The sequence below is a fragment of the Propithecus coquereli genome, unplaced genomic scaffold (genome assembly GCF_000956105.1).
Source record: "Propithecus coquereli isolate 6110/MARCELLA unplaced genomic scaffold, Pcoq_1.0 Scaffold178, whole genome shotgun sequence".
Lineage (NCBI taxonomy): Eukaryota > Metazoa > Chordata > Mammalia > Primates > Indriidae > Propithecus > Propithecus coquereli.
Window position 1 is genome coordinate 4,109,973 of NW_012142523.1, and position 19,558 is coordinate 4,129,530.

Here is a 19,558-nt window from a genome sequence, read left to right on the forward strand (position 1 = left end):
TCTTTGGCAACTTCTCATGTAGTTCTAAGAGGAACAGCTTCAGTGATTGCTCCCAATTGGTTGTTGTCAACTTCCAATGGCCAGCCATGGCAGTCCTCATCTTCAAGGCTCTCATCTCCTTTGCAAAACTTATCGAACCACCACTGCACTGTACATTCATTAGCAGTTCCTGGGCCAAATGTGTTGTTGATGTTGCAAGTTGTCTACACTGCTTTACGACCCATTTTGAACTGAATAAGAAAATCACTTGAATTTGCTTTTTGTCTAACGTCATTTCTATACTCTAAAATAAATATAAAATAAATAGCAAGTAATAAGTCATTAGCAAAAAAACCATAAATTGAGAAATGCACATTAAAATGATGTATAACATAACCACATTTATTTAAGAATGTATTCCAATAGCAAAAGGCAAATTTGAACAATGCTAAAACCGCAATTACTTTTGCACCAACCTAATATAATCCTTTTAATATGCTGCTGAATTTGGATTGCTGGTATTTTGTTAGATTTTTGCATCAATGTTCATAAAGGATATTCATCTATAGTTTTCTTTTCTCATAGTGTTTTTTTTTTTTTGTCTTGTTTTAGTATCAGGGTAATGTTGGCCTCATAGGATGAATTAGGAATTATTCCCTTCTCTTCAAATTTTTAGAAGAGTTTGAGCAGGATTGGTGTTAATTCTTCTGTAAACATTTGGTGGAATTCACCAGTGAAGATATCTAGTCTTGTGCTTTTCTTTGTTGAGAGGTTTTTGATTACTAATTACATTGCCTTACTATTTTTATGTCTGTTCAGATCTATTTGTTCATGATTCAGTCTTGGTAGATTGTGTGTTTCTGGGACTTTCTCCATTATCTCTAGGTTATCCAATTTGTTGGCATATAGTTATTCCTAGTTCTCTCTTATTAATATAGTTCTTCTTATTTTTGTAAAATTGGTACTAATGTCCCTTTTTCATTTCTGATTTTAGTTATTTGAGTCTTCTCTCTTTCTTTCTTCACTCTAGCTAAAGGTTTGTCACTTTTGTTGATCTTTTCCAAGAAGCAACTCTTGATTCTGTTGATTCTCTTATTCAGTTTTATGAGGATTGAATAAGATAATGAGATACCAATTCATAATAAAGAATGCAAACTGTCAGTGACCAATTATAAAGAGTTGTACTTCCCAAAATAATTTTTTTTCTTTTGAGACGGAGGATCTGTTGCCCTGGCTAGAGTGCAGTGGTGTGATCATAGCTCACCACAACCTCGAACTCCTGGGCTCAGGTGATCCTTCTGCCTCAGCCTCCCAAGTAGCTGGGACTACAGGCATGCTCCCCACCACGCCCTGCCAATTTTTTCTATTTCTAGTAGAGATGGGGTCTCACTCTTGCTCAGGCTGGTCTGGAACTCCTGATCTCAAGGTATCTTCCCACCTCAGCCTTCCAGAGTTCAAGGATTATAGGCGTGAGCCACCATGCCTAGCCATTAAAGAAATTAAAATAATAGTAAGATACCATTATTCTATCAAATTGGCATAGTTATTATAGAAAAAGCCCGAGTTAGAAGTCACCCTCTTTTGTGTGGGGATAGTTTACTGGATGGGAATACTTAACGGGGCTTCTGGGATGTTGCTAATAATTTATTTATTAACCTGGGAGCTGGTTTCATGTTTTAAAAATTCACAGACCAGTGGGTTATTGTTTACTGGGTATGGAGTTTCAGTTTTGCAAGATGAAAAGAGCTCTGAAGATGGATGGTGGTGATGGTTGCACAACAATGTGAATGTACTTAGTGCCACTGAACTGTACATTTAAAAATGGTTCAAATGGTAAGTGATAATTGGTTAAAATTGTATTTCATCACAATTTTTAAAATCCACTGGGCTATATACTTGTGATATGTGCACTTTTCAGTATGTTAGTCATATTTTAATCACACAAAAAAATATAGTACCCAGCAATACAAGCCTAGAGTAAGCACACAGTGCCGGTCAAAGTGTAAATTGATATCTTTTTGGAAGGCAATCTGGCAGTGTGTATCAAAATTTATAACCCTTGATTCAGCAATTCTACTTCTAGGAATTTATTGTGAGGAAATATTTAAGATGTTTGCAAAAGTGTGTGTATAAGGACATTTACTATAATAATAGCAAAAAACTGGAAACCACCTAAATGTCCCATAAAAAGGGACTGGTTAAAAAATATATGGTTTAGCCACACAATGGAATATATGAGGCTATCAAAAATGATGTCCATGTCCATTAATCTTCATCATTATGGTAATATGTTTATGCTATATTAAGTGGAAACGAAGGAAGAGATTAAATATGAAAGACATATAAAACAACTGAAAATTTGCCAGTGGTCACTTAGTTTGGGCAATGGGAATGTATTGGCTTTCAATTTCTTCCTTTTTTGTTTGTCTGTGTTGTAAAATTTTTTTTTGAGAAACATGTTATTGCCTTTGTAATAAAAAAACTACAAGTTATTAGTAATTAAGTAAAACTAAAATGCCTGGCACACAGTAGGTGGTCAAAAATGTCAGTGTCCCTTCCTTCCCTTGGAAAAGTAATCACTAGCTGCTCATTCTCTGTATTAATCAGGGTTCTCCAGAGGAACAGAACCAATAAGATTTGCAAATACAAAGAGAGATTTATTTTAAGGAATTGGCTCATATGAGTATGGAGGTTGGCAAGTCCAAAATCTTCAGGGTGGGTTGGCTGGCTGGAGATCCAGGGAAGAGCCAATGTCGCAGTCCAAGTTCGAAGGCCATCTGCTGGCAGAATTCCTTCTTGCTCAGGGGTGGAGAGGCAGTCAGTCCTTATTCCATTAAGTCCTTCAACTGATTGGACGAGGCCCACCCACATTATGGAGGGCAATCTGCTTTACTAAAAGTCCACTTAGTTAAATGTTAATCTTGTCCAAAAAAGCACCCTCACAGAAACATCCAGAATAATGTTTGACCAAACATCTGGGCATTGTGGCCCAGCCCACTTGACACATAAAATTAACTGTCACATTACCCTTCTATAGGGCTTGTGTGTGGGTAGAAAAAGGACTTAGTTCTCTGGATCAACTGAGTGTTTCCAAGAGACACAGACTTACCCAGCCCATGTGCCCACAAATTCTTTAAATCTGTTTTAATAAAGGTTTTCACAAACTGTATGAAATGTGGCTGTTTGCCTCACTCTAGGAAGTGTTTACTCCAGGTCTATTCATACATGGAGATGCCCAAGATTAGTGATTGAAACTGAAGAGGACGGACACCCAGTGTCTAGGAGAAAATAAATGCTCTTTTCCATGTCATTTCCTATTTTCATCCGGGGAGCTGGAGCCTGTTGTGTCTCTAGGCTGCCCTTGCGGCTCCTGTAAGGCTTCAAAGGAGTAGACTGTGTTGACCCGTTTAGGTCTGTACCTCTATTGGTTTTAAATGTTTTTTTCTCCCAGTGTTTGCCTGCATGCCTTCCCGTATTGCTGTTTGTTTTTCTATACTTTACAATTCTGTTAGGAAATATTAATTTGAAGCTTATGGGAAGGTTACAAACTGGGGGCCTTGCCAATGTTTCTTGTTGGCTTGTGTGGGAAGCTTAAAACTATTTGACTTCATCGACACCACTCTAAAATTGGGACATTTTGTGGTGTATCCATACAATGGAATATTATTAAGCCATAAAAAGGAATGAGGTACTGATACATGCTACAACATGGCTAAACCTTGAAAACAGTATGCTAAGTGAAAGAAGTTATTCATGAAGACCACATATTGTGTGATTCCATTCATGAGAAATGTCCAGAATAGGGAAATCCATAGAGAAAGAGAGTAGATTAATGGTTGCTTAGGGCTGGGGAGTGGAGGAGATAGGAGAGCAATAGATAAAGCGTATCTTTTTGACTTGATGCAAATGTTCTAAAGGTGACTGTGGTGGTGGTTGCACGTATTTGTGAATATAGTAAGAACCATTGAATTGTACATGTTAAATGGATGAATTGTGTTATGTAAATTGTATCTCAGTAAAGTTGTTTTTAAAAAATTGGGTTCTGGGTATACATATCTAAAAGAATTGAAAGCAGGGCTATAAACAGATGTTTGCACACCCATGTTCATAGCAGCATTATTCACAATAGCCAAGAGATGAAGCAACCCAATTATCCATTAATACCTGAATGGATAAACAAAATGTGGTACATACATACAGTGAATATTATTCAGCTTTAAAGAAAGGAAGGAAATTCTGACCTTGCTACAACTGGATGAATCTTGAGAACGTTATGCTAAATGAAATAAACCAGTCACAAAAGGACAAATATTGTATGATTCACTTATATAAGGTATCTAAAGTCATCAAATTCATAGATAAAGAAAGAATAACTGGGCGCATCGGCTCAGCTTGTAATCACAACTACTTGGGAGTCTGAGGTGGGAGGATCCTTTGAGCCCAAGAGTTTGAGCCTGCAGTGAGCTATGATCGTGCCACTGCACTCCAGCCAGGGTGACAGAGTAAGATCTCTTAAAAAAAAAAAAAAAAAAAAAGAGCAGTTGCCAGGGACTGGGGAGAGGGAAAATAGGGGAGATATTGTTTAATGGGTATAAAGTTTCAGTTTTGCAAGATGAAAAAGTTCTGGAGAGTAGATGCCCAACAAAGTAATATTCTTAATACTACAGAAATGTACACTTAATGACACAGAACAAGGCCTCTGAGTAAAAAAAAAAAAAGAAAGAAAGAAATGTACACTTAAGAAATAGTTAAGATGGTAAATTTTATGTGTGTTTTACCACAATTAAATATTTAAAAGAAATAGGGAAATTTCAAGTAAAGTCCAATTTCTGAGTTAGCAATTTGAAAACCTGTTAAGTCTGGGCTGGCATTCCCTCATGGTGAGCATATCCCGGAATGAGTAGCGGCTGATCCCTTTAGAGTGGGCTTGAGTTTGCCACTATTCTGCTTGGCTTGTTCTACTCATTTATGCTACCTAACTAACTCCTGTAAGCACTGGCATTTGTCACCTTTGTTCTGGGGTATCTCATCACCTCTCTGTTTTCTCCCCACCTTCACTACATCCCAACGTGAAATTATCTAAACTTGGAGTCAGACAGCCTAAATGTCTGCCGTGTTCCTCTTTTTATTAGCTATGTGGCCTTGGTCATAACCTATGGTCACTTAACCTCTGAAAGTCTGCTTCTCCTCCTGTAAAATAACACGGATAAAATGTTTTCTCCCTAGCAGGCAAAATGGATAATGTGTGTGAAGGTACCTTGTAAGCAATAAATTGCTGTTCATAAAGAAAGTATGATAAATAACATTTGTTCCAATCCTACTGTTTAATGCATGCTGTATTTTTGTTTACTGCAACACTATTTTCTCATTTATTTCTGCTCTTTGTTATTTTAATCAAGATTCCGAGGGAACTAATATAAAATTTATTTAATTTAAAAAATAAGTAAACATTTACATAGTTCAAAAATTAAAAAGGTATACAATGAAGATTATCTCCCTCATCTTCTTTCATCTGGCCTCAAATATGTAACTACTGTTCATTTTCTGTGTATCTTTCCCGATTTTTAAAATGCACATGCAAGCAAATACATATTCTTTTTTGTCGGGGGGAGTGATTTTTCACTATATAACCTTTTAAAACTTTACTTGTGGCCGGGCGCGGTGGCTCACGCCTGTAATCCTAGCACTCTGGGAGGCCGAGGCAAGCGGATCGTTCTGAGCTCAGGAGTTCGAGACCAGCCTGAGCAAGAGCGAGACCCTGTCTCTACCAAAAATAGAAAGAAATTAATTGGACAGCTAAAAATATATATAGAAAAAATTAGCCGGGCATGGTGGCGCGTGCCTGTAGTCCCAGCTACTCGGGAGGCTGAGACAGTAGGATTGCTTGAGCCCAGGAGTTTGAGGTTGCTGTGAGCTAGGCTGACGCCATGGCACTCGCCCCAGGCAAGAGAGTGAGACTCTGTCTCAAAAAAAAAAACTTTACTTTTGAAAAACAATTCCTGTACCACTGAAAACAATGTTGCTATTATTATTTTCATTATTTTCGGAGATAAAAACATCTCATGATTATTCAGCTGGTTTACAATAATTGCTATCATTTGCTAGGCTATGTTCTTTACCTTTTCGCCTTGACATTCTAAAATATCTAATTCATCAGCCCCATCCGCATTAAATGGGCTCATCTCCCTCTCTCTCTCTCTCTCTCTCTCTTCGTTTTTTTGGAGACAGGATCTTACTATTTGCCTGGGTGCCACAGTGCAGTGGCTATTCACAGGTGTGATCACAGCACACCATAGCCTCCCAAGTAGCTGGGACTACAGGTGCGCACCATCACACCTGGCTTTAATGCGCCCATCTTTAATATATCCTTGTTAGTACTGAATTTTATCTCATCCAGTAGAACCAGAAGAACAAGGTTCACAGAGGAAGAAGTACAATGATATTTACCATCCTTAGCAGAAAAAAACCCAATAATTATGATGACTCTAAAGAATGCATTTCCCCAGGATTAAATACTTAATGGAGTGCTAACTTCTAAAGTTGGCTTGACCCCAAGATGCATGATTTCCTCTTTTTGACCCACCCAATCATCTATTTCCAGGCTTTTCTCCACTGTCTCAGCCCTTCTCCATAGTTTGTGCCAGATTGGAGCAGGGAGGTCTTTGAGGCTATATCATCTATTTGACTATTCCAATATATCTGGTGATGCTTTACTATTTTTGATGTGCTTTAACTGATTCCCATCATTAAAAAATAAACTTTCTGTAGCCACATTCCACTCCAGCCACCACCCTATTTCTTTGATCTTTTTCATAGTGAAACTTCTTGAAAGAAGTGTCCATATTCAGTCTCTAGTTCTTCATCTCCTATTCTCTCTTCAGCCTACTCCAATTGTGCTTCTCTTCATATCAGTCCACTGAAATGGCTCTAGTCCAGATCACCAAAGACCTTCCAGTCCTATTGTCAATTCTTGGGCCTCATCTTACTTGTCCTCTCAGTAACATCTGACAAATTGGTAATTGATTCTTTCTCGAAAAACTCTTTACTTGGCTACCGAGATCACACAGTCTCCTGATTTTCCTGCTACTTTACTGATCCTCTTTCTCTTCCTGAGTTTTCAATGTTCCAGTGCCTCTGGGCTCAGTTCAATTTGTACTCTCTGGGTAATCCTATCCAGTCTATGGCTTGTATCGATCGCTCCCATGTTTCTATCTCTATCCCTGTTATCTCACCTGAGCTTCAAACTGAAATGTCCAGCTGCCTGTCCATTTGACATTGCCACCTGGATGTCTAAGAGGCATCTCAAATTTAACATGTCCAGGACATTACTCTTGCTTCTTTTTCTGCCCACTCCCTCAAATTTGCTTTATTCTTTTCCATTTCAAATAATAGGCAATATCATTAACCTGGTTGTAGAGGCTAAAAAGCTAAGAATTATCCTTAATTCTCCTAGCAGCCAATTCACTAGCAGCAATCCTATTGGCTACACCTCCAAAACATATACCGTGAATTCAACTGTTTTTCACTATCTCTACTCCCCAGGCTAATTGTTATCATCTCTCACCTGGACTGTTGCAAATCCTCCACCCTTACTCCCTTACGGCTCATTTTGCCACATACATGGTATCCACAAGGTTCACATCATTGTTTTTTTCAAAGTCTGCAATGGCTTTCCATCATACACAGAACACAATTAAAAATCCTGGCCTGGCGCAGTGGCTCGTGCCTGTAATCCTACCACTGTGGGAGGCCGAGGTGGGAGGATCACTTGAGGCCAGGAGTTTGAGACCAGCCTGAACAGCATAGGAAGACCCTATCTCTACAAAAAATTTAAAAATTAGCCAAGTGCAGTGGCATGTGTCTGTGGTCCCAACTACTTGGGTGGCTGAGGCAGGAGTACTGCTTAAGCCTAGGAGTTTGAAGTTGCAGTGAGCTATGGTGATGCCACGGCATTCTAGCCCAGGCAACAGAGCGAGACCCTGTCTCCAACAACAACAACAAAATCTTTACCATAGTCTCCAAGGACCTTCATAATTTGTTTTTGCCTACTTCTCAGACTTCATCTTCTGCTCCTCTCTCACTCAGTTCTAGTAACATTGGCACCTTGCTTTTCTTGGAAACTTCAAGTTTTTCCTGCAGAGGGGCTTTACATTTGCTGCTCCCTTTGCCTGGAATGTTCTGTCCCAGCTATTTGCACAGCTGGCTTTTGGTCGTTAAGTTTTAGCTCAAATGTTACCTCCTCTGATAAATAATCTCTGATGCCCATATCTAAAGTAGCCCCACTCCTTGGGAGGCTGAGGATCCCTTGAGTCCAGGACTTTGAGGCTGCAGTGAGCTATGATTGTGCCACTGCACTCCAGCCTGGGCAACAGAGTGAAACCTTATCTCAAAAAAAAAAAAAAATAGCCCTACTCCAGTTACTATTCATCCCAGCACCCTGTTTTACTTTCTTCTTAACATTCTCCGAATTTCTTTAATATATCTAAATGTCCTATTTGGCTTAAAACATATTTGAATCTAATGGTTGGGATTCCTTTAGTATTTGTAATAATCTCTTTTGGAAAGAAATACTGAGTCTTTCATGTAGCTGCCATTTCCCTCTGCAAGTGTCCCTAAAATTGTGTCTGCATGCATGAAGCATCATGGAGTTGGTGAAGCCCGAGAACTTGGATCCATTTGGTGTTCCCTTACTATTCCCTGACTTCACAGGATGCTCTGCAACCTGTTGATCAGTGAGTGGCATGTTTCATAGCCTGGCTTCTCTGGCCTTCAGAGCCTGAAGGCAAACCACAGCTCTTCCTGAGGTCTGGCTGTTACTACTTTTTGTTTCCAGCCCAGTGTAATCTACAGAGCTACTTCCTTCTACACTTGTCAGCCAGTATTCTTGGCTACCTTCCTCACTCCTCCATAGGATATGTAGGGACTTCTGGATACATTCTACATCACACAGGAGCTAAGGGCCACTCACTTGCAGAGCTCCTTCCAAGATCCTGTACCTAATTCTGTATATGTAATTTTGTGTTCTTTTGCTTAAAAGAAAACAAAAGCAAAAACACAACAACAAAAAAAACCCTCCCTCTGCCCTTATCACATAAACTTCAAGACCCATAAAGCCTGGGTTCACCCTTGGCTAAGAGAAACTCTGAACAGCTAAATGCTGGCATTCTCTCTTTTCTCAACTACACTGGAGTATCACTTTCAATCATACGTGGATGTTTGCTTGTTGGTGTAGGCATAGTCTGCAAATCACCTCTACTTGGAATTCTAAACAGGAGCAGAGCAAGAACCTTTTTTGCTTTGAAGAGCTGGAGTGGTATTTCTCAACTCATGCCTCTCTCATCTCTCTCTTCCTTCTACCTTTTCATCAAAAGAGTCAGGCTCATCTTCCATTTCCCTATGCCAGCTTCATAGCTTAGTTGTCCCAGACAGAAGCAGCAACTCCTCTGAAGTGTGGGGGAACTCTTATGAGATTCTTACTGTGTGCTGAACTTCACAGATTAAATGGAACTATGGAAATTTAGCAAATTCTTTTTCTCTCCATTAAGCCTATACTGTTCTCTCCTGATTAGGGAAGGATTATAAGTCTCAGGGCTACATTTCAGGCAAAAGTCTATAATGGAATACGACTTAAGAAAATTAAAAGGAAATCAGCTTGATACTTACAAAATATTACCCTCATTATATCCTAGTTTGTTTTTTTTTTCAGAAAAGTTAGAAAATTGGGCCAGGTGCGGTGGCTCACGCCTGTAATCCTAGCACTCTGGGAGGCCGAGGCGGGCGGATTGTTTGAGCTCAGGAGTTCGAAACCAGCCTGAGCAAGAGCGAGACCCCGTCTCTACTAAAAATACAAAGAAATTAATCGGACAACTATATAGAAAAAAAAAAAATTAGTCGGGCACGGTGGTGCATGCCTGTAGTCCCAGCTACTCAGGAGACTGAGGCAGAAGGATCGCTTGAGCCCAGGAGATTGAGGTTGCTGTGAGCTAGGCTGACGCCACGGCACTCTAGCCCAGGCAAAAGAATGAGACTCTGTCTCCAAAAAAAAAAAAAAAAAGTTAGAAAATTGGATTTGTAGGTGGAATATCCCATTTTAAATGTTTACAAATCATTTAAAAATTTTGGAACAATATAAGATAATAATACTTGCATGGTGCCAGCAACCAAAAGTGTTCTAGGAGATTCAGAGATGTTAACTACTTAATCCTCTTCATAACTCATTTTTCAGATGAGGAAACTGAAGCAGAGGACAAGTAACTTGACCAAGATCACACAGCTGTATGCAATACAAGCCAAGTATATATCTGTGGAACAGATTTGACCGCCGGGCCAGAAATTTACCACTAGTTTATGGTATTTCAAATAAGCCAGGAAGAACAGGCTTTGAATTCCGATTTGACCTCTCTGCTGAATGATCTTGGACTAGTTTGTGAACCTCTGTAAAATTATTATTAACTTTGCAGTGCTTACTAAATGTTGCTTTTCCCTTTTCTCATTCTTCCATGTGGATGACCGCACTGACCATTCATGTTATGCTTGCACGTTATCTGAAATGCAAAAATCCTGCCTGTTGTTCAAGACCCAACACATTCCCAATGCCTCTAGAAACAGTCTGGTGTAGGAGAAGAGCCCTAGGCTGAGGGTCAATCACGATGCCTGTTCCAGGTCTGATGATGTTACTAATCCTTTGTATGATCTCAAGAAAGTCACATATTCTCTGGGTCTCTGTGGTTCCATTTTTAAAATGTGGAGTTGGACTAAATCAGTAGCTTTAAACTATGTTCCGAGAAACTCAGCTTTTTCCTAATGGTGGAAAGGGGCATGAAAGAAGAGAGAGAGGGCAAGGGTGAGGCTGGGTGAGAAGCCTTGTGTGTTCCCCACTTCCACTTCAAATTTAGCAGCTCCATTTTAAGCCATCAGATTTTATTAGAAGGGAGTATTCCACTGCCAGTAAAACACTGGAAACCACTAGAACTTTTATGTAGCCACATTCCCTGAAACTATCTTTTCTTTTATTTCTTTCTTGTCCTGGACATGGGACTAAAGAGAACATGTTTTTAAAATTCTGGCTGAAATGACTATATTTCTTTGTCCTTTTCTCCTCTCTCCTATCCAGGAGTGAAATGAAAGATAACAAGCATAAGGAAGGACCACCATGGAGACTTCCAGCAATTTCACAGGCAGTTTTCAGCAAAATGTCATAGATTAGGAAAATTCTGGGTTTCAAAACAGCTACCAAGTGACACACAAAAGTTAAAGTGACACACAGAAGTTACATCTCATTATCCTGTGATTTTAGGAGTTGCTCTTTCCCATTTGATTGTGTCTTGTCATGGGGAATGACCTTCAGGAGGCAACTTCTTTGTATTTCTTACTGTATGTCTCCCCATTTCTCCTAAGCTATCATTGTAAACTCCATTAAGGCAATTTTTCTCCACCTGAGGCTTGGGAGACTAGAATGAACAGAAGAGGAATGACTCAAGCCCTCACTCTTCTCACCCATCCTTTGCTTAGGACCCAATTTAGGTTTCAGGGCAAGACAGACGGAAATCTACTTCCCGGTTTCCTGCTTAGATAGTAAGATGCTCATCCTGTAAGTCAGATTCTCAAGCTCCTTCAATGGAGGTGAATGAAGACACACACATCATCTGCAAATCATCACGTCTTCACAGGAGAGTTGCAATATTCTTGAACTATCATGGAATTTTCATTTTTAATCTTCTAAGGATACCAGATTAAAATGAATTTATCACTTGCCTTGAAGATAGCTTGGTGCATTGAAAAGCCTGGAGGTCTGTGACTCAAATCTTGATTCTGGTTTCACATTGGCACTAGGCACTTTGGAGTAAATTACTTCCCATGCTCAAGCTGCGATTTTACCATTGGGAGTATTGGAGTAAATGGTTCCCTAAGGTCCTTTTTCCATTTTGATATTCTAAGGACAAATTACTACTGAGGAAATTATCTCCAGTTGTTGGTTCAGTCTTCATAATCACGAAAGGATTTGAGTTTGAGGTTAGGTTATAGGAGTTGGCCCTTGATATTCTATGCCCTTTGCTTCTGATCAAGCTGTTGAAAGGCAGGAAAGTTGGTTTTCCTTGAGATGACTGTCTTGTTCCCTCATTGGTTGGGATTCTTCATGTTCAGAGGTCTACTGAGAACTTCAGCTCAGCACCATTTTCCATTTTCAACGGTATCTCTGTAGTCAGGTGTAAGATGGTGATGTGGACCCCTCACTGACATTTCACCCAATTCTCCAGATTGTCTTTTCACTAATTTCTTTCATTCCTCCTCCATCACTGCGTCATGGTCCCTTTAAGGGAGCGGCCATAGTTGAGTGGTGGGAGCAGCTGCTGGCAGCAAAGAGACTTGCAGGATTTGGCCTACCCTGGGCCACTTACCGCGCACGCTCAGGACCGGGGGCTTGGTGGGAAAGGAAGGAGGGACTTAAGGTGCGCCTGCGCATCAGGGGCGCGCGCAAGGGGCTGGTTTGGTGATCCCTTTAAGAAACCGCAGGCGGAGGAATTTCTCTGAGAGAAAATAATCCTACTCACGGGGCCCCTTGGAGGCCATTAACCCCCCGAGTCCCGGCCCCCCCTTTTCTCCGGCAGGCCCTACCGCCCACGCGCGCACTGGTGGGCTCTTAGGCTCTGCGGCCCGGCGCGTGGTATCCGCCCCCTCCCCACTCTCAGCTCAAGGCCCGGCCGGGTTCGGGGGAGCTGCCGCGAGGCGGCCGTGCCTGCAGTGTGGGCGGGGGCCGGGGGCCCGAGAGGTACCGCCGCCACCGCGCCAGGAGCCGCAGCGGTTCCGAGCGGGGCCCAACATGGCGGAGAGAGAGGTGGAGTCCGGCCCCCGAAAGAGGGTAGGTGAGGTGAGGCAGAACTCGGGCGGCGGGGGGCGGGGCGCGGCCCGGGGCAGGGGCCAGGGCCGGGAATGGGCCGTGCTCAGGCTCGTGCAGGGGTCGCCGAGGCCCGGTTCGGGCCAGGTTGCGGGCAGGTCTGAGGCAACCTTGGATCTGGAGCGCGCTGGCGAGTGGTCCTTCGGCAGGTGGGACAAAGATTTGCTGCTGGTTGGGAGGGGGAGGGGCGGGGGGTGTTGTTTGCGTCCCCTCCTCCCCGCCAGCACTGGGGGTGGGTCATGTGGGCCCCGGTAAGGGAGGTGTCAGATTCTTAAGTGCATCTTTAGTAAATCAGAGTCTGGAAGTTTAACTGGTGAGAGGTCAGGTGGGGGTGGTGGTGGCGGGAATAAGTCGTGGAGGGGTCTCACGAGAACCGGGAGGGTTCTTCAGTAACACCATGGAGAATTCATTTTCCTGCCTCCTTTCCCTTCCCCCCTAACGGTTATCAAGACCAAAGTGGAGGTGGTGCTCTTACTTGTGAAGAAGTGGGGTCGTTGGCATGTCCTCATTTAGGAGAAAGATTTTGGCAACTATCAGTGTCGTGTTCTGGTCTAGCCTCTTTACTCGCAATTAGGGACGTGGAAGAGTATGACAAGTTTTGTCATAATGAGGATGTACTAATCAACCTGCAGAGGAGAAGCTAGGAGGAGTTGTTGAATACCTTTTTTTTTTTTTTTTTGAGACAGAATCTCACTCTGTTGCGCTGGCTAGAGTGAGTGCCGTGGCGTTAGCCTAGCTCACAGCAACCTCACACTCCTGGGCTCAAGCGATCCTCCTGCCTCAGCCTCCCGAGTAGCTGGGACTACAGGCATGCGCCACCATGCCCAGCTAGTTTTTTCTATATGTTTTTAGTTGTCCCATTAATTTCTTTGTATTTTTAGTAGAGACGGGGTCTCGCTCTTGCTCAGGCTGGTTTCGAACTCCTGAGCTCAAACAATCCGCCTGCCTTGGCCTCCCAGAGTGCTAGGATTACAGGCGTGAGCCACCGCGCCCGGCCTTGAATACCTTTTAAAGTTTGTCTTGAAACTTTTTAAATTTAATTCTGAATGATTTTTTTCAGATGGCGAACAATACTGTACTATCGATATTTTTCAGACTTTTCTTTTACTTCCGTCCCCCTTAGCGTGATAAGCAGTAAGTTTCCTTTCAGGAATCTTCGTTTTGGGAATGGTCTCAAAACGATCAATTGTATGAGACCATTGGGGTAAAAAATTCCTACTTTATTGGGAACGGCTTTTTAATTTAGCATAAAATTATCAACCTCATAATGATGCTACAGCTAACATTTTGAGTGCTTACTGTGTTTCTGGCACTGTGCATAGTGCTTTATGTGAAGAATTTAACCTCGTAGTAACTCTCTGGAAAGTCCATTTGCAGATGAGGAAATGTAGGTGTAGAGGGCTTAAGTAATTTATTTAAGATCAGGTGGCTAGTTAAGAGATTGAGGTAGCATTTAAATCCTGGTTTGTGCCAACTGTAGTGCCTGTGTTGGATGCCACATAGGAGTTTCTTTAATCTATGTTTCTCTCCTTAAAAGCTTAAATTATAAATAACCAAAGGGGTGGCAGATATTATTTTTTTCCAACAATTTATTAGGAAAATATTTTCAACTATCCAGCAAAATTAAAAAACTTACAGAAACTGAGCGCCGTGGCTCACGTCTGTCATCCTAGCGCTCTGGGAGGCCAAGGCTGGAAGATCGCTTGAGTTTAGGAGTTCAAGACCAGCCTGAGCAAGTGTGAGACCCCGTCTCTCCTAAAAATAGAAAAATTAGTGGGACATGGTGGCACGTGCCTGTAGTCTTAGCTTCTGGGAAGGCTGAGGCAGGAGGATAGCTTGAGCCCAGGAGTTTGAGGCTGCAGTGAGCTACCATTGACGCCACTGCACTCTATCCAGGGTGACAGAGTAAGACTCTCTTAAAAAAAAAAACAAAAAACCTTACAAGGGAGCTTCTATATACCCAAACACCTAGATTCTACCATTAACATTATATTGTACTCACTTTATCACGTATTTATCCATTTATCCCTCTGACCATTTATCATTCACCTTATTTTAATGCATTTCATTGTATTTAGAGCAATTAAAATTTAATGTTTATAGTCTTAAAAAATGTTGGATTCTCATATAATAATTAGTCATAGAGCAAGTTTTGTATTGTGGTATGTCTAAATAATTTCTTTAGCATAAAGATATTGGTTATGGAGTGCATGTGTTTTGAAATTTTAAATTGTTCTTCAAGTTTTGATCTATTTTAAACTGGACCCTTATTTTGCTTGAGTGAAGACGTATGGCATGTGGTCAACCAATTAAACTATATAGGGTAAATTACTTTAGATGTGTAATGTTGATTTAGGGAGATCTCTGCATTTAGTTTCTAGTAATGCTGTCATTCTAACATAAGATGTGCTAGAATGTTCTAGAAAACATCTGTGTCCTGCTAAGATAGGATGTTCTAGAATGTCCTAGAAAACATCTATGTCCTGCTAAGATAGGCTGTTATAGAATGTTCTGGAAAACATCTATGCATTTTGGCAACAAATTTAACTAGATGTGAAATAGATCCTTCTTTCTCTTGTAGTACACTTTAAAGGTGTCACATTGGTAGCAATCAAAACTTCGTTTTTAACAAAAATGTAACATGTAGCACTTCTATAGGTTTTCTCTTTATATTATGTGGAGGAGGATTACATTCAATATCTTTTAGGTCCATAATTATTTTGTTTTGATATTTGGTTGGAATGTTCAGTAGAATTGTCTTAAATGGTGCAAGTACCTTTTTTCCCCACTTTTTTTGTGTGTGTACCAAACTCCATGTGGATTCCATATGTGTACTCCAAGCAGATTTGTGGGGACTATGCTGTACAATTTCTTTTTAAATAATTTGACTCTTTGCCTTGAGGCAGTTAAAACATACTATCCACATAGACCTAGATAATAACTTTAGGTTATTTAATCTGAAATTGCATGCATGACATGGTATGGTATTTATGATGCTTACTGCCTTTGACCTTTATAATTATAAGTCAAAAAAGTTGATCACTTATGCCGTTTGATAAGCAATATGCTGGGAATTGTGCTATGGTTCTTATGGACATTTAAGATAATAGATGCTGACTCTCCTGCTAAATTGTGTACTCCTTTAAGGTGGGGTCCATTTTGTTGCTTTCTACAATTCCCAACAACTGTGACCTCCATATAATAGGAACTCAAAAGACTTAATGATTTTTGATAAGTTTATCTATTATAGCAGGGGCTCTGTGGCTTGGCTACCAAGTTCTGTGCCTTGTAATTTTGGGGGCTTCTGTAAATCTTTTATACCATCCTTTATTCCACAGAGTTATCTCCTGTGGATCCAGATTTAGGGTTCTTCTGATTGTTAGGGATTATGGTTAGATGGGAGAGTGACTGCATTTTAAGAAACCATTGGGTTAACAACCTTAAATTCTGTATAGTCCTGCCTGATGAGTTTCATGCTTGTGGGCAGTTGGGATAATTATATTCAGACTATACTTGAATGCCAGTCTCTCAATTTGTCAACATGAGGGAACTGAGTATGTGGGTGGACCAGCACTATATCCATCTATTGTCTCTGGTATAGAGAGAACCAAGTTCATATCCTAGTGCCCATGTATGAAGGCCGGCATTATACACACATACATACACTTTAAAGTCAGGATATTTTGGGGACATTATTTATGGATTTCTTAAGATTGTAAAATTTTTGTTTTCTTAAATAGGTTTTAAGATTCATTAGATGGGCTTGTTATAAATAATTGAATTGTTTATGCATGGGTGTTATAATAAACAGTATATTAGAAGTATGAGGTCTAACTAAATCTGGTTGCAATGTTTTGTTGTAAAATCCCTGTATCTTCAAAGTTTACATACAAAATAATAACTTTTGTAATGTATGTGTTGTTGTTACCTGGTCTAGTAAGTTCTATCTGTTTTCATATTTAAACTTTTCTGTATGTTAAATTTGAGGTATATATGTTTGGTATGCTTAAAAAAGAGAGCATATGTATAAGTAGTATGCTTCCATTTTTGTAAAAGAAACCCAAGCCCTGGCCTTTTTTTGCCACCCCATATATGTGTCTATGAATGCTTTTATATATATATATGTGTGTATATATATATATATGTGTGTATATATATATATATGTATATATGTATAAAAACTTAGAGAAAGTTGTGGAGGATACATGTCAGGCTGTTACCATTGATTCAGAGGCTGGGGATGAGAAAGGAAAGGGAGTATAAGGGTGAACATTTTGCAAAGTGGAAAAAATACTCATGGTATATAATGTTAAGTGAAATGTAGGCTATAAAATGTTATCCTTTCTTTTTTTTTTGCAACTAAGTCTTGGGCTAGAATGCCATGGTGTCAGCCTAGCTCACAGCATCCTCAAATTCTTCGGCTCAAGTGATTCTCCTGCCTCAGCCTCTGGTGTAGCTGGGACTACAGGCATGCGCCACCATGCCCAGCTAATTTTTTCTGTTTTTACTAGAGACAGGATCTCCCTGTTGTTCAAGCCGGTCTCGAACTCCTGAGCTCAAGCCATCGTCCTGCCTCTGCCTCCCAGAGTGCTAGGATTACAGGCGTGAGCCACTGCAGCCAAAATGTTATCTATAATATTGTAAATACATAAAAATTGAACATATGTGTAGACAAGGAAAAGAAAATAGCATGAACAAATGAAAGCATTGACTTTGTTATGTGATGGGATTTTGGAGAAGTTTTGTTTTGAATTTCTGTTATTTTAATATTTTATAATGAAATAATTGCAAAAGGTTGATCCCTCTTAATTCTTTCATGAACTTTTTTCTGTGTTTTTGTTAAATGTATTACTTAAAAACATGGTGGTACATATTAAAATATTTGTGATTCATATGTACAAAACGTAAATCATTTGCTTTAAGAATGCATTGGCTCTTTGTATAGAGACCATTTGAAGAGGTCATTCCAGTATTGACAATGATTCTGTGTTGTTTTCCTACTGATTCCTATCTTGTAACTAGCAGAGGCATCTGTAAATAATATTACTTGGTTTTCATAAACCCTTCAGTGCCTGTCTGTTATTCTCAATATTTTATTAGGTCATTAAATATGAAATGTCCAATTTCAAATCAATAGTTTAGGCCGAGCTGGTTGTGGTGGCTCACGCCTGTAATCCTAGCACTGTGGGAGGCCGAGGCAGAAGAATTGCTTGAGCTCAGGAGTTCGAGACCAGCCCGAGCAAGAGTGAGACCCCATCTCTACTAAAAATAGAAAAATTAGCTGAGCGTCATGGTATGTGCCTGTAGTCCCAGCTACTCGGGAGGCTGAGGCAGGAGGATGGCTTGAGCCCAGGAATTTGAGGTTGCAATGAGCTGTGATAACACCACTGAACTCTTTACTCAGGGCAACTGACCCCGACTCTGTCTCCAAAAAAAAAAAAAGATTAGTTTGTTATATCTCAAACAAGAAGCAGTACAATTGATATAGTTTTGCCATCTTAAAGATAGCTGTTTATGCCAGCAACAAATCAACGTGGAGAACGAGTGGCGATGAAATCACGAAAGGCATTTTCCACAGCTTGTTGAGAATTGAATATTGCTCCTTGCAAGAAGTGGTCCAAAGCCTGGAAGAAGTTGTAGTCAGTTGGTGCAAGGTCTGGTGAATATGGTGGATGACAGAGTTTCTGAGTCCAGCCTCTAGTTTGAGCAGCATTGTTTGTGTGACATATGGTTGAGTGTTGTCTTGCAGGACGGTTGGCCTGTCTCTTTTGACCAGTCTTGGCTGCTTAATCGCAAGCATCCTCATCATTTCATCCAGTTGGTTGCAGTAGACGTCTGCAGTTATCGATTGGGTAGGTTTCATGAAGCTGTAGTGGATAATACCAGCATTGACCACCAAACAGACACCATTAGCTTTTTTTGATGACTATTTGGTTATGGACTATGTTTCAGCCCTTCATCTTTATCCAACTATTGTGCTGGTTATGAGAAAGAATCCATCTTTCATCACATGTAAGAATACAGTGTAGAAATGGTTCGCTTTTATGTTGTGACAGCAAAGAAAGGCAAACTTTGAGATGATTTCTCTTCTGACACTTGTTTAATTCATATGGTAGCCATCTATCCAGCTTCTTTACCTTGCTGATTTATTTCAAATGGTCCCATATTGTTGGCATAGTAACATCAAACCTTGCTGCTAATTCATGTGTAGGTTGAGATGGATTCACGTCCACTACAGCTTTCAGCTCATCATTATCCACCTTGGTCTCAGGTCACCTACATGACTCATTTTCAAGATTAAAATCACCAGAATGGAACTTCTCAAAACCACTGATGTACTGTGCGTTCATTAGCCACATCCTTCCCAAACACTTTGTTGATATTTCAAGCTGTCTACATAGCACTGGTTTCACAATGGAACTCATTCGAAAATAACATGAATTTTTGACTTATCCATGGTTTCACAAAAATTGTTGTAAAAGAAACTTAGAAAGATTATCACAAGCCAAACTGCGCATTTGAAAGAATGGGGATGTACCTTCACAATAAAAATAAAAAAGAAGTGTGAAAGTGAAATATCAGCGATAACAAGTGTCAAACTTAGTAGTTAAGGAAATGGAACATTTCATACTTAATAACCTCATACATGTAATATATTTTTCAGTCCTCATGAATTCCACGAGG

General features: G+C 40.3%; 1 protein-coding gene across 1 annotated transcript in view; it reads left to right on the top strand.

Moving 5' to 3' along the window:
• The first annotated feature begins 12,725 nt into the window (after positions 1-12,725).
• The window catches only part of ZMYM4 (zinc finger, MYM-type 4), a 149,739-nt gene continuing 142,906 nt past the window's right edge, over positions 12,726-19,558 (top strand). Inside the window, exon 1 of the mRNA XM_012642282.1 lies at positions 12,726-12,838. Coding sequence (XP_012497736.1) covers positions 12,800-12,838 — 39 coding nt within the window. The 5' untranslated portion in view covers positions 12,726-12,799. The remainder of the gene's footprint in view (positions 12,839-19,558) is intronic.